Consider the following 27,946-nt stretch of genomic DNA (forward strand, 5'->3'; position numbering starts at 1 on the left):
ATTAATCTAGCTCTGAGGTTAAGAGCAAGATTGTTTTTGTTCAAAAATGAAGTTACCTTTAATATTAACAGGAGATGTTCAGGGTTCTGTAACTTATGTTGTTACACCTTTTACCAAACAAAGAGTGGGAGGATCAAAGCTACCGATAAAACAGTTGTGGCTTGTCTCTGTGGCAAGAACAGCAGGTACAGTAAGGCTTGTTGTGTGTCTAGTGATGTGAACCGTCAGAGCAAGTGCTAGCGGCCCTAGCCACAACTGGAATACTGGTTTACCAAAAGCTGGGGAATAACTTTATCCCACGTTAAAACAGAGAATGAGAACCATGCACGACACTTACTGGGACCTGGGGATTCATTCTGCTGGGTTTTGCGGCTGTTGCCTTTGTGTACCTTAGTCTTTGTGTTATTTGGATTTGTATAGTAACTATACTGGCTGCAGAGTGTAGCACTCTAGCTGAAGCTTTTTCCCCCTTTTCTAGGTTTATATTCTGACATAGATGGCATTATAAGTTAATTAAAGGCAACTTCTCAACTATTCCATCCTGTTTTCTGCAGGCTGATATTTACCCGGAAAGGTATCCTACGAGTAGAGGGTTTCTTGAACCCACAGCAGAGTGACCCTGATGCCATGAGCCTGTGGATTCCTTCCTCCTCCCCTGCAGAGGGGATCGACCTGGAAACTTCAAAATATATCCTGGCCAATGTTGGGGACCAGTTCTGCCAGCTTGTTATGTCAGAGAAGGAGGCGATGATGATGGTGGAGCCACATCGTAAGCTTGGCTTTTGACGTGTTTTTTGCCCGCCTACTCTGTGCAATATGTGTATGGTGCAGTGGAATAGAGTTGCAAGTGTAGTATAATTTCTGGTCAAAGTGCTTCTCCTTTTCTTCCAAGGAGAAGGGTGTATTCACTTCTTTGGGGTGTAATTGTGGGAGCACCATTGGGATTTTTCTTTTGGGTCAGTGCAACATTACTACCAAAGAAGCCAATGGTAACTTCCCCAGGCATTTCTAAATTATTTTTCGATAAATAAATGCAGAAATAAGCTGACCCATTTTCCTAAGAAAATAGAAATAAGTCCAGAACACTTATCACACTGACCAGCTATGCTTTAATGAGCAGCTTTTCTTACATATTCCCTTGCTGTTATGCTCCAGGGACATCACGTAAAAGCTCAGGATTCTCTAGGGAGGAGCAGCACCTGCAGAGGCTCAGCTGAGCAAATAGTTGCCAGCGTTGCTACTATAAGGGATTTAGAAGAAATTTCCTGGAGGTATCCAGTTCAGCCTATTGCATGGATAGCTCTGACTAGCTGATCTTTTCCCTTTAGCTTCTGGAATGTGCAGGGGTGGACATTTGAAGAGGACTTGCCCTTCCTCAGCAAACGTGCTGGTTTAGAATCACAGAATCCCAGAATGTCAGGGGTTGGAAGGGCCCTGGAAAGCTCATGCAGTGCAATCCCCCCATGGAGCAGGAGCACCCAGATGAGGTTACACAGGAAGGTGTCCAGGCGGGTTGGAATGTCTGCACAGAAGGAGACTCCACAACCCCCCTGGGCAGCCTGGGCCAGGCTCTGCCACCCTCACCAGGAACAAGTTTCTTCTCATATTTAAGCGGAACCTCCTGTGTTCCAGTTTGCACCCATTGCCCCTTGTCCTGTCCCTGGTTGTCACCAGAAGAGCCTGGCTCCATCCTCCTGACACTCCCCCTTTCCATCTTGATCCCCAGGAATGAGTCCCCCCTCAGTCTCCTCTTGTCCAGCTCCAGAGCCCCAGCTCCCTCAGCCTTTCCTCACACGGGAGATGCTCCACTCCCTTCAGCATCTTGGTGGCTGCGCTGGACTCTCTCCAGCAGTTCCCTGTCCTGCTGGAACTGAGGGGCCACAGCTGGACACAATATTCCAGGTGTAATCCAATGAGTTAACAGGCATCTAATTAGTGAAGCTTAATATACATTCTTTGTAGTTTTATAAGTTCATGTTATTTGTTCTTAAAACTGGCAGAAGTTTTCTAATTTTGCTGTAATTTGTAAGTGCTTTTTGACATTCAGTTTCTACAGAACTCTCTAAGGTGCTCCATTTCTTTGTAGTGGGTGCATTTTGGGGCTTGACTTCAGCCACTCTTAGAAATGGGGATTTTAATAGCATTGCAAGACTAGCAACTCCGAGAATGTGTCTCTGGATGTAAAAAAGTATGTGCTTCTGTACTCTAACCTCAGGTCACGTTTCTGTGCGTTTTTTTTAATCAATGTTACTGTCATATTGCCAAATGAGGTGGGAGAAATGCAAAACATTAAAGCAATAGTTCCTAATCTTCCTTCTCTTTATAGAGAAAGTGGCATGGAAGCGAGCAGTGCGTGGCGTGAGGGAAATGTGTGACGTGTGCGAGACAACACTCTTCAATATTCATTGGGTTTGTCGCAAGTGTGGCTTTGGGGTCTGTCTGGACTGTTACCGGCTGAGGAAGAATCGTCCCCGTAGCGGTGAGTCCTGGCTTGTTCTGCCTGTCCTGTGCCTCTGGACTGGCCGCCTCCCGTGGGGACAGCTCCGGGGAGGCCGCCGAGGGTTTTGTGGGAGAGTTGGTGATTACCAGCCTGGGAGGCTGGAGGACAGTAGCTTGGGCGCTACTGTCTCATATGCTGCTTTTCAGTTCTTCGTTTCCTTAGATGCCTGTGTTTTATCTCTCGGTTAGAATTTGGCTGTGTACTGAGACGGGCTTCTGGATACCTCCACCTTTTCCTCAGAGGGTATACAAGAAAAATTAAGTAGTATCTTAATGGTTCAGAACCGTCATGAAATGAAGCAGTAAGCAGACGTGGCAGAGAACTCCTTTCTGTGACAAAGAATTAGATTGGAAAGGTCTTTTTTTTTGTTACTTGATGCACTAGTGTTTGTAATTCAGGAAAAAGTTCAGTAAGTTCAGTTTCTAATGGATAGAGGCACATTGTGCTTACAAAAGTGAATACCTGGTGGCTTTTTAATGTATTTCACAGTATTGAGATTCCGTTGGTAGCACGGGTGTGGACAGTGGACAGACTTACTGAGTGTAAGGCTATTAGTGACAGTTACGTTATTATATGGAGCAGATGTGCAAAATACTGGATGTTAATAAGTGTGAGTACTGCTGTCTATTCATTATTATAAAGGTGCCAGAGAACACTGCATGTGTCATAAAAGCAGTGTGTTTTGAGTTTTTTTCATAGATAGAGTCACCTATTTTTGTATCATATTTATGGGTTAATCCCAGTAGGCAGCCAGTTGCTCACTCCTCACAGCAATGGAACTGGGGAAGGAGGAACGGAAGAGTAAAAGCAAGAAAACTTGTGGGTCGAGATAAAAGATGTTTAATAAGCGAAGGAGAAATAGAAGAAAAGAAAAAGAAACCAAAACAGAGCAAGCGCTGCAAAGCGAGCGCTGGCCGCCTCGCACGGGTGGAGTAGCCCAGCAGTTGCCCAGGCAGGGCGGCTGCCCCCCGCAGTTCCTGCACTCCGCTCTTGTGCTGGCGCTGCGTCCCCCCCTCGTGTTCCGCCGCAGCCCGTTCGCGGCTGGGGCGCAGGGAGCACCGCAGCAGACCTGGACGCTGCACGCGCGTTGGCAGCAGCTCCGGCCGCCGGGTGCTGTCAGCACCGCGTTGCTCACGGGTCTAAAGCAGCACCGCACCAGCCGCTAGGAGTAAAACGAACTCCATCCCAGCCAGCCCCACGATGATAATGAAGCCCGTGAAATTACTGCCAGAATACACCAGAAGAGAACATAATGATCTTTTGAGATCGTTCTTTAAGATGATTAGCCAGTGTACAAGGGAAATAGTTGAAAGTAAGTAGAATGGGGTTTCTTGTATCTGGTACTGTACATGTTTGGAAGAAACATTTGGGTCTGAATATATCACTGGCAGAATGTGGTATAAAGATGTCCATGGTTCAAGCGCAACAGTCTCTTAAACCCCTTTTCTTCTCACAGCAAGGAAATAAATAGAATAACCCAGCCCGTGCCAGGTGAAAATGAAGATATGTCCAGGGCATATGAGAAGTTTTTACCCACTGTTGTTCTGAGGAGGACCGATGTTTTACAGTGTCACATTAAAGCATGTGTGTGTATATAGTGCTTCTCGATGTCTTCCTAAAAACAGTATTGTAATTATGGTTTATTAATCAAGTGTGAAAATTTGGAATGGGCCAAAATGTAGAACCGAGGCATTATTTACATACAACTACTTGTCTCAAGGGGCTTCTGAACTTTGTGCTGTAGAAACAACTTATGCAGGTACCAGGTCTAGAGGACCCTGAAATAAAGTTTTATGTGATCCTTCTCATATTCTACCCCACTCACCCTTCCCACTCCCCTTCCTTTTCAAAGAAAGAGAACGCCATGCGGTTTATGCAGCTTCAGATTTGCAGACCTAACTTGGTTTAAAATGTGAAGAATTAGAAATTTTCAGACTACTTTCCGAACTATTCATTTGTTAGCTTTCTGGGTAGATACAGGGTCAGGAGAGCATAGCTTCCTCTCCTGGAACTGACCTGCAGATACTTTTGGTTGAAAAAGCTTGGAAGGCGATGACAAGAAAAGATAGACTCACTCTTTAACTTAGGAAAGCATAATGAGAACAAGAGCGTGATATATAGAAATCGAGGCTAGAAGCCAAGATTTTGGGTGACCGAAAAGAACAAGCTACTAGAGATGAAAGGAGAATTACTGTAGTGGTTTTATAATCTGAAGAGGCAAAGAAGTTGCTGTAGGTCCTGTTCTAATGGTCTGTATTTATAGCCTGTTTCTGAGATCACCAGGTTAATCCTCTGCACTATGAAGAACCTAAAGAAACAATATTGATGCAGAAACATTCTGTCTTTTATATAGAATTTTACTTGTTTTATGTCTTTCTTCCAGAGACAGAGGAGATCGGTGATGAGGAAGTCTTCTCATGGCTGAAGTGTGCAAAGGGTCAGTCTCATGAACCTGAGAATCTTATGCCGACGCAGATAATTCCTGGTGCAGGTAATGCTTGAAACATGAAAGGAAAGAGAAAAATTCCGATTTTTGTCTCAATTCTGAGCAAGCAAGTGGAAAAAACACTGAGATGGTTGGTGTTCCAGCTGATAACTTTTCTAGCACAGAGGTAGAGGAGACTTGAACTTGCTACAGCAGAAGGGTTGAAGGGAAGGTAACCCAAGTAAGATCAAGCTGTGGGTTTGAAGTGAACACGCTTCTGATACTAGCTGTGACTTCTTCTGCCCAGCTGTTCTTAGCTGTATCCATAAAGTTGGTTAACTTGCAAGAAAGATCTTTTTCTGTTGGCGCGAGGGAAAGTATGTGGTCAGTGCTGAGCATTTACTTGACTTGTTTACATAACTGATCCTGAAGATCATAGAATCATAGAATGATTTGGGTTGCAAAGGACCTTTAAAGATCATCTAGTCCAACTTTTCACATCTTTCACTAGAGCAGGTTGCTCAAAGCCTCATCCAGCCTGGCCTTGAACATTTCCAGGGCTGAGGCATCCACAACTTCCATGGGCATCTTGTTCGAGTGTCTCACCACCCTGACTCTAAAAAACTGTGTTCCTTATGTGCAATCCAAAGCCACCCTTTTTCAGTTTAGGACCATTGTCCCTTGTCCTGACACTGCAGGCCCTGTTCAGGTTCCTCGGGTGGTCTCAGACCTGACACTGGTGAAGCCCTGCCTGAAGCACTGTGCAGTTTTGGCTGCCTCCGTGCAAGGGCTTCGGGCCATTAGTGTGGCCAGAGGAGGGCGACAAGACAGAGAAAGGTCTCGAGGACAAGACTCACTTGTTTGGTTCAGCTTGGAGAAGAGAAGGCTGAGGGGGGAGCTCATCGCCGTCTGCACCTTCCTCATGGGGGGGCAGCAGGGGGGTGGTGACCGGTGACAGGACGTAGGGAATGGAATGGAGCTGCGACAAGGGAAGTTCAGACTGAACATTAGGAAAAGGTTCTTTGAGAGCGTGGTTGGTCACTGGAACGGGCTCCCCAGGGAAGCGGTCACATATAAGTGGTTCCATAAAAGCCTGGCCAACTTGTTGTGAAGGACTCTCAAGCCCTGCTTGGGCAGGTGAATCTCATCAGCTCCCAAGAGACCTGGCTTCTCAAAGGTCGATTTCATGATCAGAGAAGGAAAACCCTGAGTATGGCACCAGCCATGCAGCCAGGTGTTCACCAGTTCAGTTTGATACCTCCTTCCTCTTACTGGAAGGACAGGGAAGAACACCACCTGTGCTCCAGATCCTTTTAGCATTGCTCCAAGACGTATGTTGTCTCTCTTGATGGTTTGAAGTTGCCTCATTGCAGTATCGTTGGACCCGACATGGAACAGCAGGAGCAGATGATAATCTGTAGGACTTGCCAGGTTTGACAGCCTCTTAGTGACGTTGCGCTGTTAGTACGGTCCTCTACACTATTCAGAGGGAAGTGTCTTGTTATAGCATGTGATCTTAAAGATATTTAGCAGTAATACTAAAAAACCCTGCCTCTCTGAATATATATTATAGGTAAGGCCTTGTTTTTATATCTCTTTACATGGGATATTAAAGATTTTAACTTTATTTCTAGCGCTTTACAATATTGGAGACATGGTTCATGCAGCACGAGGCAAATGGGGTATTAAAGCCAACTGTCCATGTATTAGCCGGCAGAACAAATCGGTGTTGAGACCAGCTGTCACTAATGGAATATCACAGGTATGGAATTTGAGGCTGAAATTACCGTGCTTGACATCACATTTTTAAGATCTGTTAAAATGTTAGACTCTAGAGCAGCTCTGTTACTGTTCACATAAAAAAGTCCTCCTGTAAAAAAAAGAAACTGAAAAGTCTGGGCTAGTGTTGAAGATGACGTGGTAAGAGTTCACACCACAGTGCAAGGTCTCACGTGCCTGGAGAAGCAGCTCCTGGACTCTGCTGGTACGTAAGTGTAAAGGAATTCTACTGTACAGTTAAAGCAAATGAAAAAGAAAACCAGCAAACCCAAATGCATGATACAACTGATATGTCTCCCGAGTTGAACTTTTCCCTTTGTTCAACGTTTACCAGGTGTTTATATTTTTGTTTTAGCTTCCAGCTGTAAATCCTGGTGCGTCAGTCTCTGGGAACGAGAGCACCTTTTCCACTGGAGCAGGGACAGCAGGAGTGGGGCAACTAGAAGTGGACACTGTTCCAAAATCTGAAGCAACTGATGGTAGGATAGAAGAATCTGCAAAAACGGAGACGTCACCAGCGAATAACACTGGTGAAATAAAGACTAACAGGCCACTTTGTCCAGAAACAGCTCCGTCGTCGGCCTTACACTGGCTTGCAGATTTAGCAACGCAGAAAGCAAAAGAAGAAACAAAAGGTGAGCAGAAGACATGCCCTCTGGGGTTGGAATTAAAAGAGAGATGATGGCATACTGCTTGGTTGCTGTTCTTTGCGAGAGTGCCTAGCCCTAAATAGAAGAGAACGTGGTCGTTTTTCTTCCTTCGCCCCTTAGAAACAGGTTTCTTTTACAGCCTTAGCAATACACAGAGCTGGGAAGATGATGATACAGCTGAAGATAAAAACACTGTCTTGTCACTCTCTGTTTATTTCTGTACCAGTTCTTGTATTTATTTTCTAAGTAATAAGCAGCTGGTATTCTGATGTAAAATTATGGTAATTCCTTTCAGATGCAGCTTTGTCACTTTATAACTATTGAAGTAAATAAAACTGTTTTGTTTGCCACCTGAAGAGTGTATTTCCAAAAAACTGAGAGAGTGGCGTCCGCTTTGGAGGGTCTGATGAAAGCTTAGAACTTCGCTAGTAGCCGATAGTTTGAGTGTGATTCTCCGTCTGAAATAGCTTTACGGAATACACCTCCCGGTCGTCAGGTAGCGTGACTGACACGGGGCTTATTCCTGTCCACGTGTCTAGCAGGAGCTGTTCTATATGTCAAAGTTAGCTGGTCATGACTCACTAGATTCGCAGGGCTCAGTCACTGAAACATTTTGACCAGGGTTAAAATTTGAAGTATTTCATATTGAAACAATTCAGAAAGTCAAAGAAATATTTTTTGAATCTGTTACAAAGTTATGGTTTCTTGTGTATCAAACACTTTCAGGTCAAATCTCCCATGTTACTCAAAACTTAACGGCATACTAAGGGTAAAATCCGTATGAAATATATGATGTCTTTAATTCCTTTTGAGGCACTCCATTCACTGTTGCAGTGATGATATACCTTTACCACAAGATTTGGTCAATATCCTATTTAATACAAGAGCAGATAATTCCAGAGTACTTTGTGATAATTTGAACTTCACCATTTTTTTTCTCTTTTTTTGTTGCTTTTTTTTCCCCTCCTCTGATGTTGATATTTGTCTTGCAGAGTCGGGGTCACTGAGGTCAGTGCTTAATAAAGAATCCCATTCACCCTTTGGACTGGATTCATTCAACTCCAGCACCAAGATTTCCCCACTAACCCCAAAGCTGTTTAACAGCCTCTTGTTGGGCCCGGTGACATCTGCCAACAAAGCTGAAGGCTCCAGTCTCAGAGATCTGCTACACACAGGGCCGGGGAAGCTTCCTCAGGTCCCGTTAGACACAGGAGTCCCCTTTCCTCCGGTCTTTTCTGCAGCTTCTACGGTAAATAATTTTGTTTTCCTTCAATGCGAATAATGATCCAGTTAGTGCTTATCTCCTGTTGAATATATGAAATAGGTTTAGTGTCTTAAGTATCTTGCCATAGGCAAGGCCTGTAGGCAGGCCTTTAAAAAAAAGATTGTGTCGTTAATCTCTTGTGACTGTTAAACGTCCCTTGTTGAGCATGGACACCACAACCAGAGAGGCTGTCTACCAGCGGCTCTATTGACGTTCTGCATACAGGAAGCACTTTCTCCTCTCTGTCAGTATTTACTTAATGCTCCCGTATTCATCAGCTTACCTGTGCCAGGGTTGAATTCACTTTCTTAGTAATAGATAATGGGGAAATAGAGTTGAGATGTGAATGAAGTTAAGGAAAGTATAAACCATTTTTACCATTAAAGTAGCAGAGTTTAGATCACTTAAGTTTTCTATTCCATGACTGTTTACTATAGAATTTTTCTGATTAGCCTCTAGGAGGTCATTTTAAGTTTGTTTGTTATAAATCAGGGCCATAGCTGTTTCTGTTCTTACTGGATACGTGCCTGTCACTGAGCTGATGTGTTTACTGTTGTGTGGTTTTCTGATAGCAAGATGTCTATGACTAAAATCTGAATGAGAGCAGATATGCATTAATATATATGCTGTTGCAAGATTAAACTTACCTCTGGATTCACATCTTTTAGGGGGCCAAAGGTAAAGCCAGCCTGCCTAACTTCTTAGACCATATCATTGCTTCTGTGGTGGAAAATAAGAAGACATCTGATGCTGCCAAAAGAGCCAGTAATCTAGCTGATACACAGAGGGAGGTGAAGGAAATGGTAATGGGCTTAAATGTGCTGGATCCACACACTTCCCACTCGTGGCTTTGTGATGGTAGACTGCTTTGCCTTCATGATCCTAGCAACAAAAACAACTGGAAGATCTTCAGGGAGTGCTGGAAACAAGGCCAGGTGGGTGACAACAAATAGCCAGCTCTTACTGTTGATAAGTATCCTGAAGATTTAACCTGTGCCTTGGTTATGGACAAGTCCATTCAGACTTTAGCCAGTTGCTCCTGAGTGAATATGATGAATAAAGATTTCAACTGTAGCACTATAAACAGGGACACAGTGGCCCTGTCCACTCCAGGCTGTACTGACTCGAGCCCCCGTGCCCTTGCACGCTGAGCTTTTCTCAGCTCACCGGTATGAGGGTGTTTGCAGTGGCAGTCTCTTTAGTTGGGGTGTGGTGCGTGCTGAGCCTGTGCTGCTGCAGCCCGGTAGTGAATCCACTATGATTCTCTGCGTGCATCCTGGCCTCTAGCCTGTACTTGATGCTTTGTAGCCTCAGCAAAAGGTCCGTTCCTTCCAGCTGCAGCATGTACAAGAATAAAAGTACTGTGTGCAGTAATTTTTGCTGAGTTTCTGCTGAAATTTATGGGTGTACTTGATGCAGTGTCTCATCATGAGCTTACAGACTGTGTGAACCCAACTATTGTTTTGAATTCAGCATCTCCTGGTTTGTCTGAGGGGTCGTCAGACTCTTAGGCCTTCAGTGAAGAGACTGGTCCTTAGACCTGCTGCCAGCATAGCCACTTTTCCAGGCCTCGACCTGTAGTGCTAAGGCTTAGACTTCTCCAGAGAGTCCTTACGATTGGCCCGGTCAGACAAGCTGAATCTTAAAAAATGGAGGCGCAGCTGCTGCTGCAGGGGAAGTGCACCCATAGCTCTAACAGAGTGTCGTGTCCATCAGTGGTCAAACTGTGCTCTTGGCACTTGGTTCTGCCAACACCTGACACCGTTACCTTCACTGGGGGATCAGAATTGAGACCATTGTTGCTAGGCAGTTGTGTGCCTCATCATCTTTTCTGGGGAGGTCCTTGTCAGCTCTTCTGCTGGTACAGTGCGAACGCTCTTGGCACTCACATTCCATACGTATTTGTGATTGCTCACAAGACGTGGACTGCTGAGCTGTAGTGGAGGGACAGTTCAGGCTGCATGTTCCTCTTTTGGCACTCAGAGTCCGTTCCTGCCAGAAGTACAGTACTTTTCAGTTCAGTTTAGTGTGTCCTATGGGACTGCACAAGCATAACTGACATGTAGCCATGAGGACCGTGGCACCACCAACCTCAGAGTTCGCGTTTCTGACTCCTCTAGTCAGCTCCTAATGGGTGGAAGAGGCTACTGGGCAGCACACTCTCGCTTGCCTGACTAGGAACTCAGCTGGCTATTGGTATTGCCAGCTTCCCCCTCGTGGCAGTTATCTTCCTGTCCTGGTTTTTTTGAAGTGCACAAGAGTCCCTTTTAATTTTTTATTTTTATTTTTTTAACCTATTGCATCTTTCTAATTTATGAGGGATTTCAGATCATTCTTTTGCAGTGTTGTGTTGTCAGTCGTTTGCCAGACTTGGCAAAGAGCTCCTTAGTTTCTGGTCAATATACTCTGATAATTTTCTCAGCCCTCTCTGTCATCAATTAATACTGTCTCTCCAAGGAGGATCCTAAATATTTTGGGAATACTTAAAAAGATGTGCTCGCCACTTCCTCTGCACATGAGACTGGTTAATCACCAGGTACCAGATGCTGCACGTGGCCCTGGGGTTCTTCACTGTTAGTGAATCCCAGGAGACTCCTTATGGAGCCCAGAGTTGGGATTCCTGCTCTTCTGGCAGTGTGCATTGCCTTCAAAGCTGGTGCACGCCCTGAGGCTCTGGCCACAACTGCTGTGCTCATGTACCGTTTGTGACACTCTGTTTTAGGCTTCGGTCTAGGACGTGCTATCGATGCTTTTGGATGCCTTTATCGTTCAGAGGACCCCTTGCATGGCAAGTCCCTTGCTCAGTCAAGGATTCTCCAGTGATGTTGCACTCACTTGAGTTTCCTGCTGAAATGTGGAAAGCGATCTACCTGAACCTCTCTCATTCCCACCCAAGAGAAGAGGTAACCCAGGCAGGCATCGCTGTCTTGACAAGGCTGTTCTAAACAGAATTCATTCACGCACGGATTCTCTCCGCAAACACTGCTCTGTGGCAGTTCTCTCCTGGCTGACATCCTCCTGCACATCCCAGCTGCACCTTTAAAAGTGAAGTCAAGAACATTAATTCCACCACCATCTTCCCCTTCCCGTTCTCTGGGCTGGAAAAGGTTAGTTTGGAAAAAACCTCTTAGCTTAATGTTTGGATAACGAATGCCATGCTTCCAGTGTCATGCAGAAAGAGCAACATTTTTCAAGTCCTTTGTCTTAGAAATTGTCAGAAATAAGTTAAACTCTGTCCTATCCCAGAATTTTCTGGGAGACCACAGGATTATTTCTTTCTGAAGCCGTTCTTCAAGAGCATTTTGCTCTCCTGAACATGGTGGTTGCTCATCTGGAGATACTGTGAGGATTCTCACGCTACAGCAACCTGTTCTTTTCTGAATTTTCATGCTAGGCTTTCTCTTCTTTGACGATGCTGAAGATTTGGGGTGATGTTGGAGGTTTTTGTTTTTTCCCTGCAATCTGAGAGCAGATCTGGCAGGAAATGTCTACCAACCAAGTCTACTAAGTGCTGTCCCTTTATCTTGCAACTCTAGCTGTGCGCTTCACTAGAGAGAACGTTTTCTTTCTTACATGAGAAGTTCTCTGCTCAAAAGCTGTAAGGGTTCTGCTAGCTTAAGTAGGTTTTTTAATTGTTATGTTCAAGTGGTCAAGGGATCAAAATCTGTCGCTGTTTTCCTGGGCTGAAGAAGACTAGTTTATTCATCAGTTTGAAGTCTACCTGGCAGCAGTTTCTGCCCATCCTGTGAAAGGTACTGCTATTTTACTCCTCATCCATGATCACTGGGTTTTTGTAGAGTGTGCTTAAAACCTTTCCATTGCCTTGATGTTACAGTTCCTGCTGGGATCAGGGAATATATTTAAACATGGGATCAGTGTGTCTGTTCTGTCATCTTAGGAGCTTTGTTGCTTGTTAGGGTCTTGCATTTGGGACACAGTCAAAAGACTGACGAAGCTTGTCTGTCCCTCAGACATTGACCCTGTGCTGCTCTTCTGTGTTGGCATGAACAATACCACCCCATATGGCGACTTGAACAGTATCAAGAGTGACTGTGGTGGTCAAGGCCGTGGAACCCAGGTGGTTTTCTTAATCCTGCTGATGAGAGGTAGAGCGGTGGAATTATCCTGCATGTCATCCATTGTTTCTGCAGAGGGTTTCAACAAGAAGACTTTTGGTTTTATGGTCATGGGAGCCTCTTCGAGGATTGAGGACGGCTTAGAAGAGATGAGATCCATCTAAGTGGGGCAGAAACGTCTTTGCCAACAGTCTGACCAACCTGATTAGGAGACGAGCGGCTTGGTGGATGAGGGGAGAGCACTGGATGTCTTTTATGCTAACTTCAGTAAGGCTTTTGACACTGCGACAGCGTCATCAGACAGACCGATGAAGTACAGACTAGATAAGCAGAGAGGGGGATGGATCTAAAACTGACCGAAATGCCACACTCAGAGGGTTGTGGTTGCAGTCACTGGTGCTGTACCACAGGGAGCTGGTATTGGGTTGAATGCTATTTAACATCCTCATTACTGACCTGTATGGGACAGAACTTATACATCCTCACCAGCTTTGCAGACGATACAAAACTGAGAAGAATGGCTGATACACTTGCGTGGTTGTGCTGCTATTCAGAGGGACCTGGACAGGATAGAGAGTTGGACCAAGAAGACTCTTATGATGTTCAGCGAAGGAAAATGTGGAGTCCGCACCTCAGGAGGAACGGCGCCCTGCAGCGGTGCGTGCTGCGGAGCGGCCAGCTGGGGAGTAGCTTTGTCCGGAAGAACCTTGGGGTCCTGGTGGACAAGGAGGCGACGGAGCCAAGGATGTATCCGTGTGACAAAGGACAGTGGCGTCCGGGGCTGCATCAGGAAGAGTGTTGTCAGCAGGCAATGGGCAGTGATCCTGGTCCTTCCCCTCTGCTTGGAACTGGTGGAGATCTCCCCTGGAGGGCTCTGTCCGGTTCTGGGCTCCCCAGTACAAGAAAGATTGGGACTTACTGGAGCAGTCCAGCGAAGGGCCGCAAAGATGATTAAGGGACTGGAACATCTTTCATATGAAGAGAGGCTGAGAGAGCTGGGACTGTTCATCCTAGAGAAGAGGAGGCTTGGGAGGATGTGGAGAGGAGATCTTATCCACATGTGTGAATACCTGAGGAGAGGGAATGAGGAAGAGGGAGCCAGACCCCTCTCAGCAGTGCCCACTGGCAAGAGAAGATGCAGGGGGCACAGACTAAAACCCCGGTTCTCGGTGTGAGGGCCGTCCCTTTCAGCCTGAATGATTCTTTGGGGTTCTTTTGCTTGCCTTTTTTTTTTTTTTTTCCTGATGGTGACAGGAGTAAAGTAACGACCCCTTTTTGTTTTCTTAAACCTCACTGTTCTGGAGTTGAGGTCTCTTTGCTGCCTTCTAGAATGTAAGGACTATGTTGTGTTATATTGGAAAACCAAGGCCATTTCTGTTATCCCCAAAGTTGCCCTTTTTTTTTTCTTCCCCCCTATTCATTTCCAAATGAAACATTGTCCTCCCTTTAGGGACTAAAGTGGGTACTCTGGTAGAAGCCATTGGGCAATCCAGGTGAAGCAGTGGTTCGTTAGCGGGGTGTTTTTAGAGCAGCGTGACTCGGGAGCTGCTTGTCTATAGCTCTGTAGAGCTTTGCCTGATGTGTTGATACTGCTAGAACATCTAGGGGCATTTGTGCTCCCCAGGGTTCTGCTGAGCTCTTCATGTGAGTAAACCCAAGATCCATCTTCAGATCTTTGCTAAGATATAGAGCACAGCCTGGAACTGATTCTTACTTGTATAGACTCTACTTCGTACCTTCTTTTCCTTTTCTTTCAAGTCTTGTAACCGTCTGTAGGGATTGCGAGGTGAGAGGAGCTGCCAGGGCCTGGGCCAGTGCTGGGAGGATTGTCCAGTTTGCCTTTTCCTGGTATTGTTGGTTTAGCAAACAGCTTGAACATTTATGGGGAAAGGCCACTCAAATCTGGAAGTTATATACATGGTTAGCCGAAGCATCTTAAAACCCCTTTTGCAAGTGAGGAGTCACTTTTCTGCTACTTGGTTTTGTACTAGGGAATTAATGGTGATCCATGATTATACCTAAAGAATGAGTGAAATAGTTTAAAAACTCATTTTGGATATGAAGATTTATTATGAGAAAGCTTTACTACAAATGCTGTTTCTCATGGTAGTTGCATTTGTGCTTAAAAAAGGGAGAGGCGGTGGGGTTCAGCCCCCGCTGTCCGTCACAGGCGGACAGACCGCAGCCGGCTCCGGCCCCGCCAGCCGCGCTCTCACTCCTCAACAGGACGGGGAGAAAACAGGGTGGAAAAGTTTGTGGGTCGAAATAAATGCAGGGAGATCACATAGCGATTGCTGTCAGATTCAATTTGTGGAAAAGTAATTGAATTTATTGCCGATTAAAACCAGAGTAGGATGGTGGGGAATAGAGACAAAGCTAACAACACCTTATGCCACCCATCCCTCCTGCTTTCTAAAGGCTCAACTGTATTCCTTCCTCCCCAGCTCTTGTACCGCAGTGGCACAGGGGGGACGGACAGTGACCGGGGTTGTGGTCAGCTCATAACACTTCATCTCCGCCGCTCCTTCCTCCTCGCGCTTTGTCCCTGCGCAGGACGCCGTCCTCGGGAGCTGCTCCAGCAGAGGCTCGCCATGGGCTGCGGCTTCCCTCAGCGTCTCCCTCTGCCACGGGCCGCGCCGCGGACATCTGCTCCGCCGGGGCTGTCCGTGGGCTGTAGGGCAGCCACCTGCTGTCGCCACGGTCTCTTCTGTGGACCGCCTTCTCCCGCTCCTTCACCGACCTTAGTGTCCGCAGAGTTGTTTCTCTTACTTCGTTTCCTCCCCCTGCCCACCAGCAGCTGCAGAGCATTTTTTACCCTTTCCTATTATCACGATGTGGCCTCAGCGTTGGCCAGCAATGGGTCTGCTGGAGCCAGGTGGAACCGTGTGTGTCCAGCACAAGGCAGGTCCCGCGCCCACCCCAGCTGCCAACACCTCCTGCAGAGCCGGCACGCTCGCCGTAGCGAGGCCAATCCAATCCAATCCAATCCCGCTTCTGAGGCAACTGCACACGGCCTGGAACTAAGTTTGCCTTGACTCTGGTTACTTGTTTGATGCACAAAAACCAGACATGGATGGAAGTAGGTTTGTGCTGTCTTTTGTATGATGGTAGCCAGGAGTCTCAGCTCTAAGAAAGTTTGGCTGCATGTGTAAGAAATGTGGTTATGGTGGAGTAAGCATTCATCTTTGTATTCTCAGCCCGTGCTGGTATCTGGTGTCCATAAGAAGTTGAAGTCAGAGCTTTGGAAACCAGAAGCTTTCAGCCTCGAATTTGGAGATCAAGATGTAGATTTGGTGAACTGCAGGAACTGTGCCATAATTTCAGACGTGAAAGTGCGTGACTTCTGGGATGGCTTTGAGATAATATCTAGTAAGTAATATCTATGGCTGACTAGTTTAACTGAGCAGTCTGTCTCGCTACCTTCAACTCCTCCTTTTCCACTTACTTTCTCAAAAAACATAATAATTTAAAAAAAATCTGAATAGCTGTTGGTCTCATCCAAAGAAGCCGTTGCTCCTTACATGTGGTGCACCCTAGAAAATGCTTTATTGGTGAAGATTAGGGCAGGGCTGCCCAAGAAAACTTTGTACAGGGCATGTTGGTGGGTGTTACTTTCTTGTGTCAAAACGTGATCCATTTCGTGGGAAACTACTTTTTTTTAACTTTCCTCAGTGAAATTAATCATCAGTTGCCATTATTAAGACAGTAAGTAACTTGGCTTCCGTTACTCTCCTTCCCACCTCAACATTTATTGTCAAACTAAAGGGAATCTGCAGAGCAACAACAGACTGAGGCTTTTAATGCTAAAGCTCAGAATTGGTGGAATACATCACCCAAGTAAACTTGACATTGCAAAGAATTTTTGTAGTAGATCATCTGCAAGTACAAACACAGGTTTATATGTATTACAAACAGCAATGCTTTATGGGTACCTGTTGTGATAACACATTAATTAATGTTTGAGTTCTTTGAGAAAACCTTCTGTCAAGTGTGGATGTGGAAGCTAAACGGTTAAAATGCCTGAGGATATAACTGGACAGATTAAAGAGCTTATAAAAAGCAGTGTGTTCTATTTTAGATTATACACATATAAATCAGAGCGTTCTGATGTGTACAGGTGTTAGAGTTGTAAAGGTTCGTTGCAGTGTTGCTGATTTTTAGTGTTGCGCGTAAAACATTTTCTGTATTTTTTGCTGTCGGCACGTAGCAAAAATGGTGAACTGTTGGGTGACTTCTTGGAATGTTTGTTCAACAGCGAACAAAATGATAGATTTGTAGACCAAGAATATTCCCTTCCCTAGTTCCAGTCAAAAAGCTCCCAGCTTTTGACTTGTTTTTTATATGGTTCCGAGCACAGAGACTTCTGTTTTGCGCTGTCAAATTTCATGCTATTTCTGTTATTGCTCAGAAATAAATGGCCTAGAAGGATATAACGCTGTGGGTTTTCTGTATATTAAAGGTGATTGGGAAAGTTCACAAACTCTTCGCTTTTGTGCTAGGGTCATTAATGAAAATAGTAAATTCGTATGGGTCAGTTAGCCTGGAGACGGTTGTTTGCAGTTTGCTCCAGAGCGATACGCTCCTTCCAGCAGAATCAGCTGCTGCTTTTCTTCGGGACGGTGCCTTTACCGCACTTGTGATTTAGGCTGGAACACCTGATCACTTGTGCTAGTTTCTTTTAAATACATTTTATTTAGTGTTTTTCAGCCATGTGCGATCCCCAGTTTAGTAAAGTATTATTTGCTACTAGTCCAGAGAGTTCACACACTAATTCTTATGAAAACTGTTTGCAAATTAAATTGCTCTGCCTTTTCTGCATGACACAAATTGCAGATGTGTCGCGTGTGGCTGGTTGCACCCGCTGCCATACACACACACTCACATGAAGTTATTGGAGAGATTTGGAACAGCCCCTGAATTTGGAGGCAGAATTGAGATAATCCCATAATTATTCTATGTGACACTTTAGTTAATTTTAACCTTATGCTGTTTACTTTTAACATCTTTGAGTTCTTAGTGGACTTTTGGCAGGTGTGGCCTTTTGTTTCGATGCTTCGTAGCCCTGCTTTTCTTTACCGATCAGATGTTTCCTCGGTTTTGTCCAGTTTCGTGTAATTTGTCCGGTCCGTGTGTTCTCTTCCAGGAGCTCTTCACTTTGTCCTTTCGGAATATCCTTCCTACAAGTCTCTTCTCCTTGTTTGGAACAAATATCCTTGATGAGTTCAAAATCTTGAATATGGGCAGTTCTGAAACATCTTTAAATTCAAGTCCTTGAGCAAGTTCATTTGCCTCTCTAAAATCTGTAGCTCATCAAAATTTGTTTTCTTTAAATCCGTCACTTTAGTTATATATCTGTAGCTCTGCATTCTTTGTAATGTCAATAAGATCATTTGTTGTATTGCAGACTGAGGCTGTCTTCTGTAGTCTGTTGATATAGAACGCAGATGTGATTCACAGGTCTCCAAGTCCTGGTTTCTTGGAGCAGCTTTCCCTCTCGGAGCGGCCAGCGGCTCTGCTGGGCCTGGGTGAAATCGGTTGCTTTTTGTTTGCCCGACAGTCCTCGGTGAGCGGGGAATGTTACTTTCTGGGGAAAAGGGGCTGCGAAGGTGTCAGACTGCAGCGTGTTCTGTTTTCCAGCTGGTGGCTTCGTGTAGCGTAGTGAGGAACCTGGTGGAAGCGTGGCCTTGTCTCTCTGAAGGCCGCGCTGAGCCGTGCGCTGCGCGCCCCGCGGCCTGCTCTGAGCGCGGGCGCCACGCGGAGCAGCAGCTGCTGCGGCCGCTGCCCTCGGGTTGTGCGTCCACCGTTGTGCGTGTGATGGCATCTTTGTGTGCCACCAGCTTTCTGTGGTACCGGTCAGGACTTGTGTACAGCTCTTGAAGTGAAGAGCAACTGGTTGAATTTGACGTCCTGCTAATTTGAGCGCCAGAGATTATCTTCCTCAGTAACACCTGCCATTTAGCTCTTTTGAGTGTGCTCTAGCATGGTTCCTTGCTTTATACTGGGGTTAGGATTGATTTCAGAGCATGGACCCATAAATTTAATTTGATAGAAGCACCACTCCTCTTGAAATGAAAGATAGAACTCCTTTAAACTTTGGTAAAAGTAGTAAGGCAGAATGCTTTGGAAAGGCCCGTTTTCGAAGTTGAATAAAAACCATTCCAACACTCAGCAGCTGCACAAGATCTGGCAAACTTCTGCTCTAGGTAACGGTATGCGGATCTAGTTGTAGAACTGTTGTACTATGATAATGCTTGGAAGCCCAAAGGAAAATCGGGATCTGTTTTGCTGTGCACTGTAAGACGTCTTGGTACAAAAGACTTAGAGCTTGAAGAAGGTAATGGGCTGTGGTGGGACAGTGTAACATGATGAAATGTTAACTTGTTTCTTGCAGAGCGGCTCAGGTCCGAGGATGGTCAGCCCATGGTACTGAAGTTGAAGGACTGGCCTCCAGGGGAGGACTTCAGAGATATGATGCCCACAAGGCAAGTGAACCTTAGTGCAGTGCCTGCCGCGCTGCGGTGGGCGCTGCAGGAGGAAGACGTGCCTCTGTTCTCTTTTTGCTCTCCAGGTTTGAGGACTTGATGGAAAACCTTCCTCTTCCTGAGTATACCAAGAGGGACGGCAGACTGAATTTGGCATCTAGGCTGCCAAGCTACTTTGTCCGTCCTGACTTGGGTCCCAAAATGTACAATGCCTATGGTATGTGAGAACAGTTCTGCAGATGTTGATTTTTGTGACTTTCTGTTATACTTTCAGGGCGCATGCAAGACTGTGGTGTTAATCAAAACATGCTTATCCCGGAGCACGCTGTCATTTTTTCGGTTGCTCCTGCGATCTGTTCCTGTGCTAGTCCCCTTTGTCAGATGTGCCCTTTTTTGCCTTGTGGTTTCCAAGAGATGCACATATGATTTGTCATTTTCTTCATCCATGTCTAACAACGCAGACCACAGGCAACATGCAAGACATAACTGTCACCGTGTTCAGCTACCCGAATTGGGTATGGTCATCCTCTTGAGTCTGGAACTATGTAGTAGGTGAATAGCATAGGAATGGAGGAAACCTCTGAACACATCCCCTGCATTGAGCTGTGAAGCATTAAACTCAAATGATTGTCCGTGTACCAGAGTGTGGAGAATATGTGAACAATTTAATGCTTGTCGTATCAACCTGAATTATTTCAGTTCCTGAATGTACTGACTTTGAGGTCATGGCCAAAAGTTCCAGGATGCTTTTAAATAACCAACTGATTTGGAAGTATGTGCTTTTGCATTTTCCAAGTAACAGAAGTAACATTTAAAGTTGTTGCCCAAAACATCAGGTGATACTGATACAGAAAAAGATGCAGCCACCCCGCGAAGCAAATACATAGGAGCAAGCTTACCCCACTGTCACTTCTGTCGCTGTCTTTGAATATTGGTGAGACAGGGATGCAGCAGGTTTTAAGGTTTTGTATTTCTATCATTGATACACTTAGAGTAGCAACTCACACGAGGGCATGGAAGATTTTCCATTGTGTCGTGTTTTTCAAAAAAAAGCTCAGCAACCAAATGCGTATTAGACTTAAGCTGTCAGCTGACATACTGCAGTTCTGATAAAGTGTTTGTAGGGTTATTTTGGAATTTGTTAGCATCATGACCACAAATAAGAGTTAAAAGAACAGAGGTTTGTGAACTTAGGCAGGTTGGGTTGGCTCAGTATTTAAGAGTGGTTTATATGTTACTTGGCACATAAGCGGTACAGCAGAGGACTTGGAATGCCGCCGAGCAGTGTAGTCTGAGCGCAGCAAGGAGCGGGGTGCTCGGGGCTGCTGGCGTGTCCTGGCGCACTGGCGGTTGCTCGCAGTGGAAGGAATGCGTTCGTTTTGTTGAATTCATCCTAATGGCAAAGTTTTCTTTTTCTTTATATCTGAGTTTGTGGAGGGAGTGTTGGTGGTATTTTTTTAGCATAGAACATAACTCTCTGCTATTTGATCTTAAATGTGTAGGTCTTGGTCTGAAGAGAGAAAGTATTAAACTTGGTTTACCTTCAAGTTAAAAGAAAAAAAGGTTCTTGATGGTGTGAGGTAAAGTCTTTGATGTGCTTAGCGTTAAGGTAGAAAACTGTGTTGTGGTTGTATTTCTCAGCGTATTCTGTGTGAGCTAGACCACTAGCAAATAATTAAGGAAAGAATGACACTTCTTAAATTACACCCCGCTGTGGGGGCGAAGCAGTTTTGAGGTGGAGTTGTAAGGGCCCTTACTTGAGCTCACTGATTAACCTGTCTTCTGAATTTGTCTGGCCTGGTTTGACCCCATATATTACGTTTACCCTTGTTTGTATTTCAGTTGTGCTTTCTTAAAGTTCATGTTGCAAACTGTCTAAATGAGCTGCCATCTCTGGTCTGGTAGGTACTGTATGGTGACTTGAGTTCTTGTCCCCAGGAGCTTATATTTTAAATAGTATTTAGATAAATATGATGGTGATGCTAAAATATAACCAGTAGTCTTGTGGTCATACTTACGTTGGTGTTTGCTGATACAAAGACTTTTTTAATCTTAATTTTTTTCCCCGTGTTACTTGCTAGAGGAGATGGTAAAGCAAAGTAGAGAGAGAATACTATTGAAGGGTCAGAGGAAGAGAGAAGAATGTGTTATACGAGAAGGTAAAGCAAAGCAAACATTAAGTCTTTCATAGCCTCTTGAGAGGGGTAAGATCATCCACTGTATAAAAGTATAAGAACTAGAGAGTCTTCAGGTCTTTTTCCTTACTCAGTTGCAATCTGAATTGTGAATGATGGGTTGGAAAATGACTGCTATGAGCTCAGCGGATCGCGCGGGCTCTGCAGCCGGTGTGTGGAGATAACGGACCGCCGGAGGCTCGTCCGCGTCCGGTGGCTCGCTGCTGGCTGCGTGCTCCCGCCGCCACGGAGCAGCAGCTGCGCTTCTCCTGTGCCTCGGGCAAAGGAAACAGCGCCGGAGGATGCCCACTGATTTTGTATTACGAAAGCTGAGTTCATAGCTACAGGCTGTGTAAATGACCCTCAAAGAGACAAAATTGTACGGTAGAAGTTCAGGCTTTGTTTTTAAAATGCTTGTTTTCTCATGGCTTGGGTGAACTATATTTGCTACTTCTATTTCCTGTAAAACAAAAATACTAGTTATCAGTAAAATTCTTACTTACCCTACACCTGACATGAAAATAACTACGTCAGCTGCCCCTGGGCGGCGGCTTCCGTTCTCACTGCTGTGTGAAGTTAGCGTTCTAGAAAAGCCTTTTAGGCAGGCTGTTGCTATTAGAGCTTAAATAGAACGTTGTTTTATTTTACACTTTATTACAGGCTTAATTACTGCAGAAGACAGACGAGTTGGTACCACAAACCTGCACTTGGATGTGTCCGATGCTGTTAATGTCATGGTGTACGTTGGGATTCCCATTGGGGAGGGGACCCACGATGATGGTAATGTTTGAGGAAAGCTGTTTTCTGTCCATTAAAAATCAATTGTGTGTGTGAGAAAGACGGCTATCTTTTATTGTTTAAGCTTGTCATTTCTATGAGTTGTAACGTGAATATACAAGGCGGTTTGCTACATCTACAGCATATATTTAAAAGTGCAGTAACACCTCATTGGTTCCCAACTGTGGAAGCAGCAAAGTTTTGCTAGAAATAAGGTATCTCCCTGAAGAAAGGAGTAGAAAGGGTGATAAGTTACTCTTCTTCCCCTTGTGTTGAATCATGGGGTTAGTTCAGTTTGAATTCATTGCTGAGCTTTGTGACTAGCTGTCAGTTTACTGAATTTTGTTAAAACGAAGCTTGATGGGCTTCAAAGGGCACTGGGTGATGCAGCAGTTGCAGAGGCAACGTGACTGGATTTAGTGGCTAAAAATGCTCCTTCCTCTTCTGTATGTCAAACGTCAGAAGCCATGTAATCATAGCACTTTGATGTGGATTCCCTTTCAGAGGTTCTGAAAACAATCGATGAGGGAGATGCTGATGATGTAACAAAGCAGCGAATCCATGAGGGAAGAGAGAAACCTGGAGCATTGTGGCACATCTATGCTGCCAAAGATGCTGAAAAGATACGGGAGCTTCTCCGGAAGGTATGTTGCGTACAAGGGAGTCTTGAACCTACACGATTCCTTGCGCAGTTTACTTGCAGCAGCCGAATGATAACAAATGGCTGTCAGCATCAAGTGCATGGGTATCCTAATGTCGTCTTTGAGAACACTAATAGTTATTGCATTCCCACATCTTCAGCCTTGGCTAGAACCTTCATACTACTGCACATGTCACTAGTTAAGACCTAAATGAGCTTAATGAAAGTAATGTCCTACCTTGAAATAGTTTGTTTATGTTTTTTGGTACAGAGCTTTTTGTGAGCCAGCAATACCAAGGTGCTGTGTCATGGTTTCCCCCCACCCCATATCTTGGCCCTAGGTTGGAGAAGAGCAAGGCCAAGAAAATCCCCCAGATCATGACCCCATTCATGACCAAAGCTGGTACCTGGACCAGACCTTACGTAAGCGACTCTACGACGAGTACGGTGTACAAGGCTGGGCAATAGTGCAGTTCCTTGGAGACGCTGTGTTCATTCCGGCAGGTGCTCCCCATCAGGTGGGTGCAAACAGAGCTGAGTCCGAGGCACGACCAGACTGCGACTTCGAAATGGCTGGTAGTTGATATTGCTGACTTAGGTTTTCTGTGTATGCCATTCTTACAGGAGCTATTTGAATTTAAGCTTAGCCATTAAATGAGTAAAAATTATATAAATACCTGAATGATGTGTACAGTACTGTGATGGAATTAAGAAAAAAAAATAGGGCGAATGGTGGGAAACATTTGTGTCATGACGCTTGAGCCCAGAGAACAGCATTCAGAAACGTGTGGAGAGCAGTAGAGAGCTGGCTTTAGAACACTAGTGCATGGGAGAGAAAGGGAACCGTGAGATGTCTTGTATTTTGTTCTGGTTTTACTGTTGGACACAACTCTGTGAGATCAAATAGGCTTCCATTCCTGTTTCTGATAAGTAAATGGGGAAGAACCTGACATGTGTGGTGAGGGCACTTTGGGGGTTTTGTGTGAGTCATTCAATCCTGATCCATCTGTCCTTCGATATGGGGGTTTTAGGTCCATAACTTGTACAGCTGCATTAAAGTGGCAGAAGATTTTGTATCTCCGGAGCACGTGAAGCACTGTTTCCGTCTGACCCAGGAGTTCAGGCACCTGTCTAATACTCACACGAACCACGAGGATAAGCTGCAGGTAAGCTTTATGGCAGTGGTCGCTGAACACGTCCTGTGTTTTGACAGCTTTGTTCAGTACTAGAAACGTGTAGCTAATAATGTAAGAAAAAGTAACAACTTCCCACAACTTTGGAGGTTCTCATTTGATAAGTATTTCAAAACTAATTAATGCACCTGTGTCTACAGTATTATGTAAACAAAAATAGAAATAAACTTTTGGGTTTCCAGAGAACTTTCCCAGTATCGGAGCGGTGCCTGCATCGGTACGGATAGTTTTTAAGTGGCTGATCCTGAGTGACAGTGAAGCACAGCAGGACAAAACCATGTTACAAAGGAAAAGGCAGTGCTTTGCTGAGAAGAGACGTGTTTGTTTGACCAAGGACTCTTGCATTTGTTTCTTCATTGCCTAAAGAAAAATTGCTCTGAAAGTGAAGGCGTCTTTATTAAAATCAGGGCTGTGCTTTATTGTTGGACATGGCAGTGTTAGGTGTGTGGTTGGACTTGATGGTCTTAAAGGTATTTTCCAACCTAAATGATTCTGTGATTTTAAAATTTGAAGGAGTGTGACTGCTTGAACTAATGATGCTCAGAACGTATGTGCTGCAGTAGTACATTGTGTGTAAAACAGTAAGATCTGCAGGGAGAAGATCATACGAGACCTTTTTTGGTTTCACCTACATATTCTTCAGAAGAGTTAGTACCTATTTAGTTTGCAGATCTTGTTGTCAGCATTTCTCGTGTGATCTCTTGCCTGTAACGTGAAGGAGATCCGCAGAGTGGATGTTCTTACAGAAGCGAGTGCTCGATGTACAGGGTGTTCCCTTTCAAAAGCTTTGAAAGAAATATTGCAGCAGGTGGAAGGAACATAGAGCATTTATAAAAAGGTTACTAAAACTTAATAACGAATTCAACCATTTGTACATCTTTTTGTAATTGTAGCATGTTGCCATCATGAAATGTACTGCTTTGAAACTGGGTCCGTCTTTTTGAAAGACCCTGTATAGCCGTCCTCCAGCACATCACCCGAGAGTGCCACAACGATGCCGTGAGAGATTGCTGCAGGGTTCTGTATGGGTTTGCACGGGATCTTAGAGGAAAGCAGAAGTAGGATCAGTTCTTATTGTGGGGATCCAGCTTCTAACACCAACTCCTCAGCTGTAGTGATACGGATCTGGAAGCGTTTCTGTAAATGAATAGGTTGCAAATTAATACTTTTTATTTAAAAATATAAAAAGGCAACAGCTGGCAGAGTGGAACTGAGCACTCCTGTGGAGAGGACGCTGGGTGTATTTGTGCCTACAGCCAAACCCTACTGGTTTTTTTTGTCATTTTTCATGTATATTTTATAGTATTTTCACATAAACATCTGTCTGTATTTTTATATATATTTAAAAATACAGAGACGATAACTGTCACATAAATGATACGAAAGACTAAGATCATATGTACATCAGGAAAAAATGATGCTGCTTGGCAGTTTGAGGAAGTGCAGTGAAGCAACTCAGAGATGAAACCGTTCTGTTCAGTACCTAGAAACTGAATTCAAATAAGCTTAGATCAGAAAACTCATCAGAGCTTTGGTTAAAAAGCTAAGGATGGAGCAGACCGCTGCGAGTACTGGTGGGATTTTTGTCTCTGATCTTGTTTGCATTTCTGGAAGGTGCACAGATTGGAAGAATTTCTGGCCCCCATACAAAGACAACAGGATGATTTGTTGCGGCGTCTTAATTTACGTAGAGTTAAACCATATTTTTTTTCTTGCTCCTTTTGGGTTTGATTCACGTGAATCTGTAAGTGACTTGGATGACAAGGACTTCTTCAGAACAAACTCGTATGTGTGACTCCATAGTGTATTTCCTCCTAGCTCTCATGAGTAAATATGTGCTGCTGGGTGACCAGAAAATGAGTTAATAAATCAGTGCAGGTGTCTGAAACAGTTGTCGTCTAACGGCGACAGTTAAAATGTGTGCTGCCGGTATCCTGGAGCAGTGACAGTGTGTACGGTGTGTATACTGGCTGGCTGGCAAGAATTCTGCCGTCATTGACTGTGTAGGCATGTCAGACTCTCCTTGTTGGTCCCGAGAAGCTGACTTCTTTTTTCCTGTGACAGGTGAAGAACATTATCTACCATGCAGTGAAGGATGCTGTTGGCACACTGAAAGCTCACGAGTCCAAGCTAGCGAGATCGTAGGAACGGCTGATTCCACAACCCTGTGAAGTAAGCCTTTTGCTCACGGTGAACACGGGGACTGCACACGACTGTCTCTGCAGGGGCAGAGGCTTTCACTGAGAGCTGGTGTGCTCAGTATTACACACACTCCTCAGCCACTGTTTTCTACGCTGCCTCAACACTGAAGGTCTAATGGAAGGTCGCGCTGTTACACGCAGAGTTCCAGATTCTAATGAAAGGTGCCATGCCCCTTTCCTGTGGCCTTTTGCAAATTGGAACAACATGGAAACCGGTTGGTGTTCCTGCATATTATGATTAGAAATGGTATAAAGAGTGTGGAGGGTGTTTTCCTCACGCCTAGTTAGTCTCCGCGAAGGCGGAGGGGACGTGCTGGGGCGGCTGTCCTGCTGCAGGCCTAGCTGGCAGCTGCTGAGGGAGCGTGACCAGCCGTAGCCCAACTGCAGAAATTAAAGCAAGCTTCCCATGTGAGATACAGGCCAAGGAAAAGAAATAGAGCTGTTCTCCGCACTCCCCTTCTTGTAGCCGTTTCTCTATACACTGTAGAGTTGCAAAAGTAAAGGGAGAACCCACTTTTTTCCCCCCAAGAGACTCCAGAAATAGGAGAGTTGTGTATTTAGTGAAAAACTAGGTTTGTAGTGAAACAGTTAATATTTCATGAAAGTAGATATTTTTAGTATTTTTGAAGTACCACAACTGTTCCTGGATTTTCAAGGAAAGGCGCATTACATTTAGTCTTCCTTTCAATAAAATCAAGAAGTGATTTTTAGAAAGCAGTCCAAAATAGCACAAAAACAGCCAAAGGAGAGTGAATAGAAATTGACCCCCCACCTCCCTTACCTGTATTCCTCACTCATCTCCCCCGCCCCACGCCACCCCGCTTCCTCTGAATGAGAGTGAAAGGAGTATAAACTCTGTTCTCACGTGGAGATGTTGTGCATCTCGCCCTGCACTGGTGGCTGCAGGCAATAGTTCACCCGATACCAGTGCGAGCCGAAAACATCTGTCCTTTCCAAGCGAAGGAGAAGTTAACTTTCAGTGTCAACCTTGTCCAGAACTGTTTTAAGTCAAATGTTCCCGCTTGATAGAACTGTATTCAGAATTTACTAATGTCAGCATCGATGCAATGGATTTCATTGTCCGGGTACATGGGGAAATGTATCTACCTTATATCCAGCTGTACTGTAGTGCCGCCTGCAGGCCTGTTAATATGTTCACGGTTATTTCATTTTTTTAAAATAAAAGTCATTTACTGTACCAGCCTGGGCAGTTTCTTTGCGGCTCGTGCGCGGCTGTTCTGCCGGGAGTCCTCTCAGCGCTGCGGCGCTGGCGCCTGGCGGTTCTCGCTGTGTCCGGCCGGAGGGCGGGGCCGTTTCCCCGCTGTCCCCAGTCCGTGCCGGCGCCGCGCCGGTCCAGCTGGTCTGGGTTCTCAGAGCTGCTGTGGTGGGGGATCGGCCACGCCAGCAGCTGGTTTGCTGTGGGGGGTGGTCGCCGGCCGCGAGTGGTTCCCTGCCCGGCTGCGGCTGCCGCCGTCCCCCCAGGCCGGGCTCGGCTGTCCCTGCGACACGAAAAGGGTCATCCCAGACCCACGGGCCCTTCTGTTGTGCAGAGTTCCCTGTGCGCTTCTGTTGTGCTCTGCGCACACACCCCATTCTGAATGGTTAATTGTGGCTGAGGTGTTTCCCTCATCTGTTGTGCTGTGTTGTCAGCAATTAGAATTATGTGAAGATCAAAAAGACAGACTTGGCTGTGTGTAACGCAATAGCTTCGGGCATTTCCAGTGCAGGGATCTACACCAGAAGTTCTGCATCTCATGCTGAACCCTTGTTTGGTTTGAGTCTGTC

At 45.2% G+C, this 27,946-nt stretch overlaps 1 protein-coding gene across 7 annotated transcripts in view; it reads left to right on the forward strand.

Annotated features, from left to right (window-relative positions):
• The window catches only part of KDM3B (lysine demethylase 3B), a 50,542-nt gene extending 23,183 nt beyond the window's left edge, over window positions 1-27,359 (forward strand). For 5 of the 7 annotated variants that reach the window (XM_065029345.1, XM_065029348.1, XM_065029347.1 and 2 more), the window contains 15 exons: window positions 555-769; window positions 2,327-2,479; window positions 4,884-4,991; window positions 6,560-6,687; window positions 7,060-7,339; window positions 8,347-8,603; window positions 9,287-9,553; window positions 15,892-16,063; window positions 19,086-19,176; window positions 19,263-19,393; window positions 22,011-22,130; window positions 22,632-22,771; window positions 23,109-23,285; window positions 23,799-23,933; window positions 26,025-27,359. In XM_065029345.1, coding sequence (XP_064885417.1) covers window positions 555-769; window positions 2,327-2,479; window positions 4,884-4,991; window positions 6,560-6,687; window positions 7,060-7,339; window positions 8,347-8,603; window positions 9,287-9,553; window positions 15,892-16,063; window positions 19,086-19,176; window positions 19,263-19,393; window positions 22,011-22,130; window positions 22,632-22,771; window positions 23,109-23,285; window positions 23,799-23,933; window positions 26,025-26,105 — 2,455 coding nt within the window. In that variant the 3' untranslated portion in view covers window positions 26,106-27,359. Of the gene's footprint in view, window positions 1-554; window positions 770-2,326; window positions 2,480-4,883; window positions 4,992-6,559; window positions 6,688-7,059; window positions 7,340-8,346; window positions 8,604-9,286; window positions 9,554-12,589; window positions 15,857-15,891; window positions 16,064-19,085; window positions 19,177-19,262; window positions 19,394-22,010; window positions 22,131-22,631; window positions 22,772-23,108; window positions 23,286-23,798; window positions 23,934-26,024 lie in introns of those variants that run through there. The other 2 variants (XR_010466013.1, XM_065029351.1) reach the window with 2 other exon arrangements.
• Window positions 27,360-27,946: the final 587 nt, after the last annotated feature.

Source organism: Columba livia, chromosome 14, assembly GCF_036013475.1.
Source record: "Columba livia isolate bColLiv1 breed racing homer chromosome 14, bColLiv1.pat.W.v2, whole genome shotgun sequence".
NCBI classification, from domain to species: Eukaryota; Metazoa; Chordata; class Aves; order Columbiformes; family Columbidae; genus Columba; species Columba livia.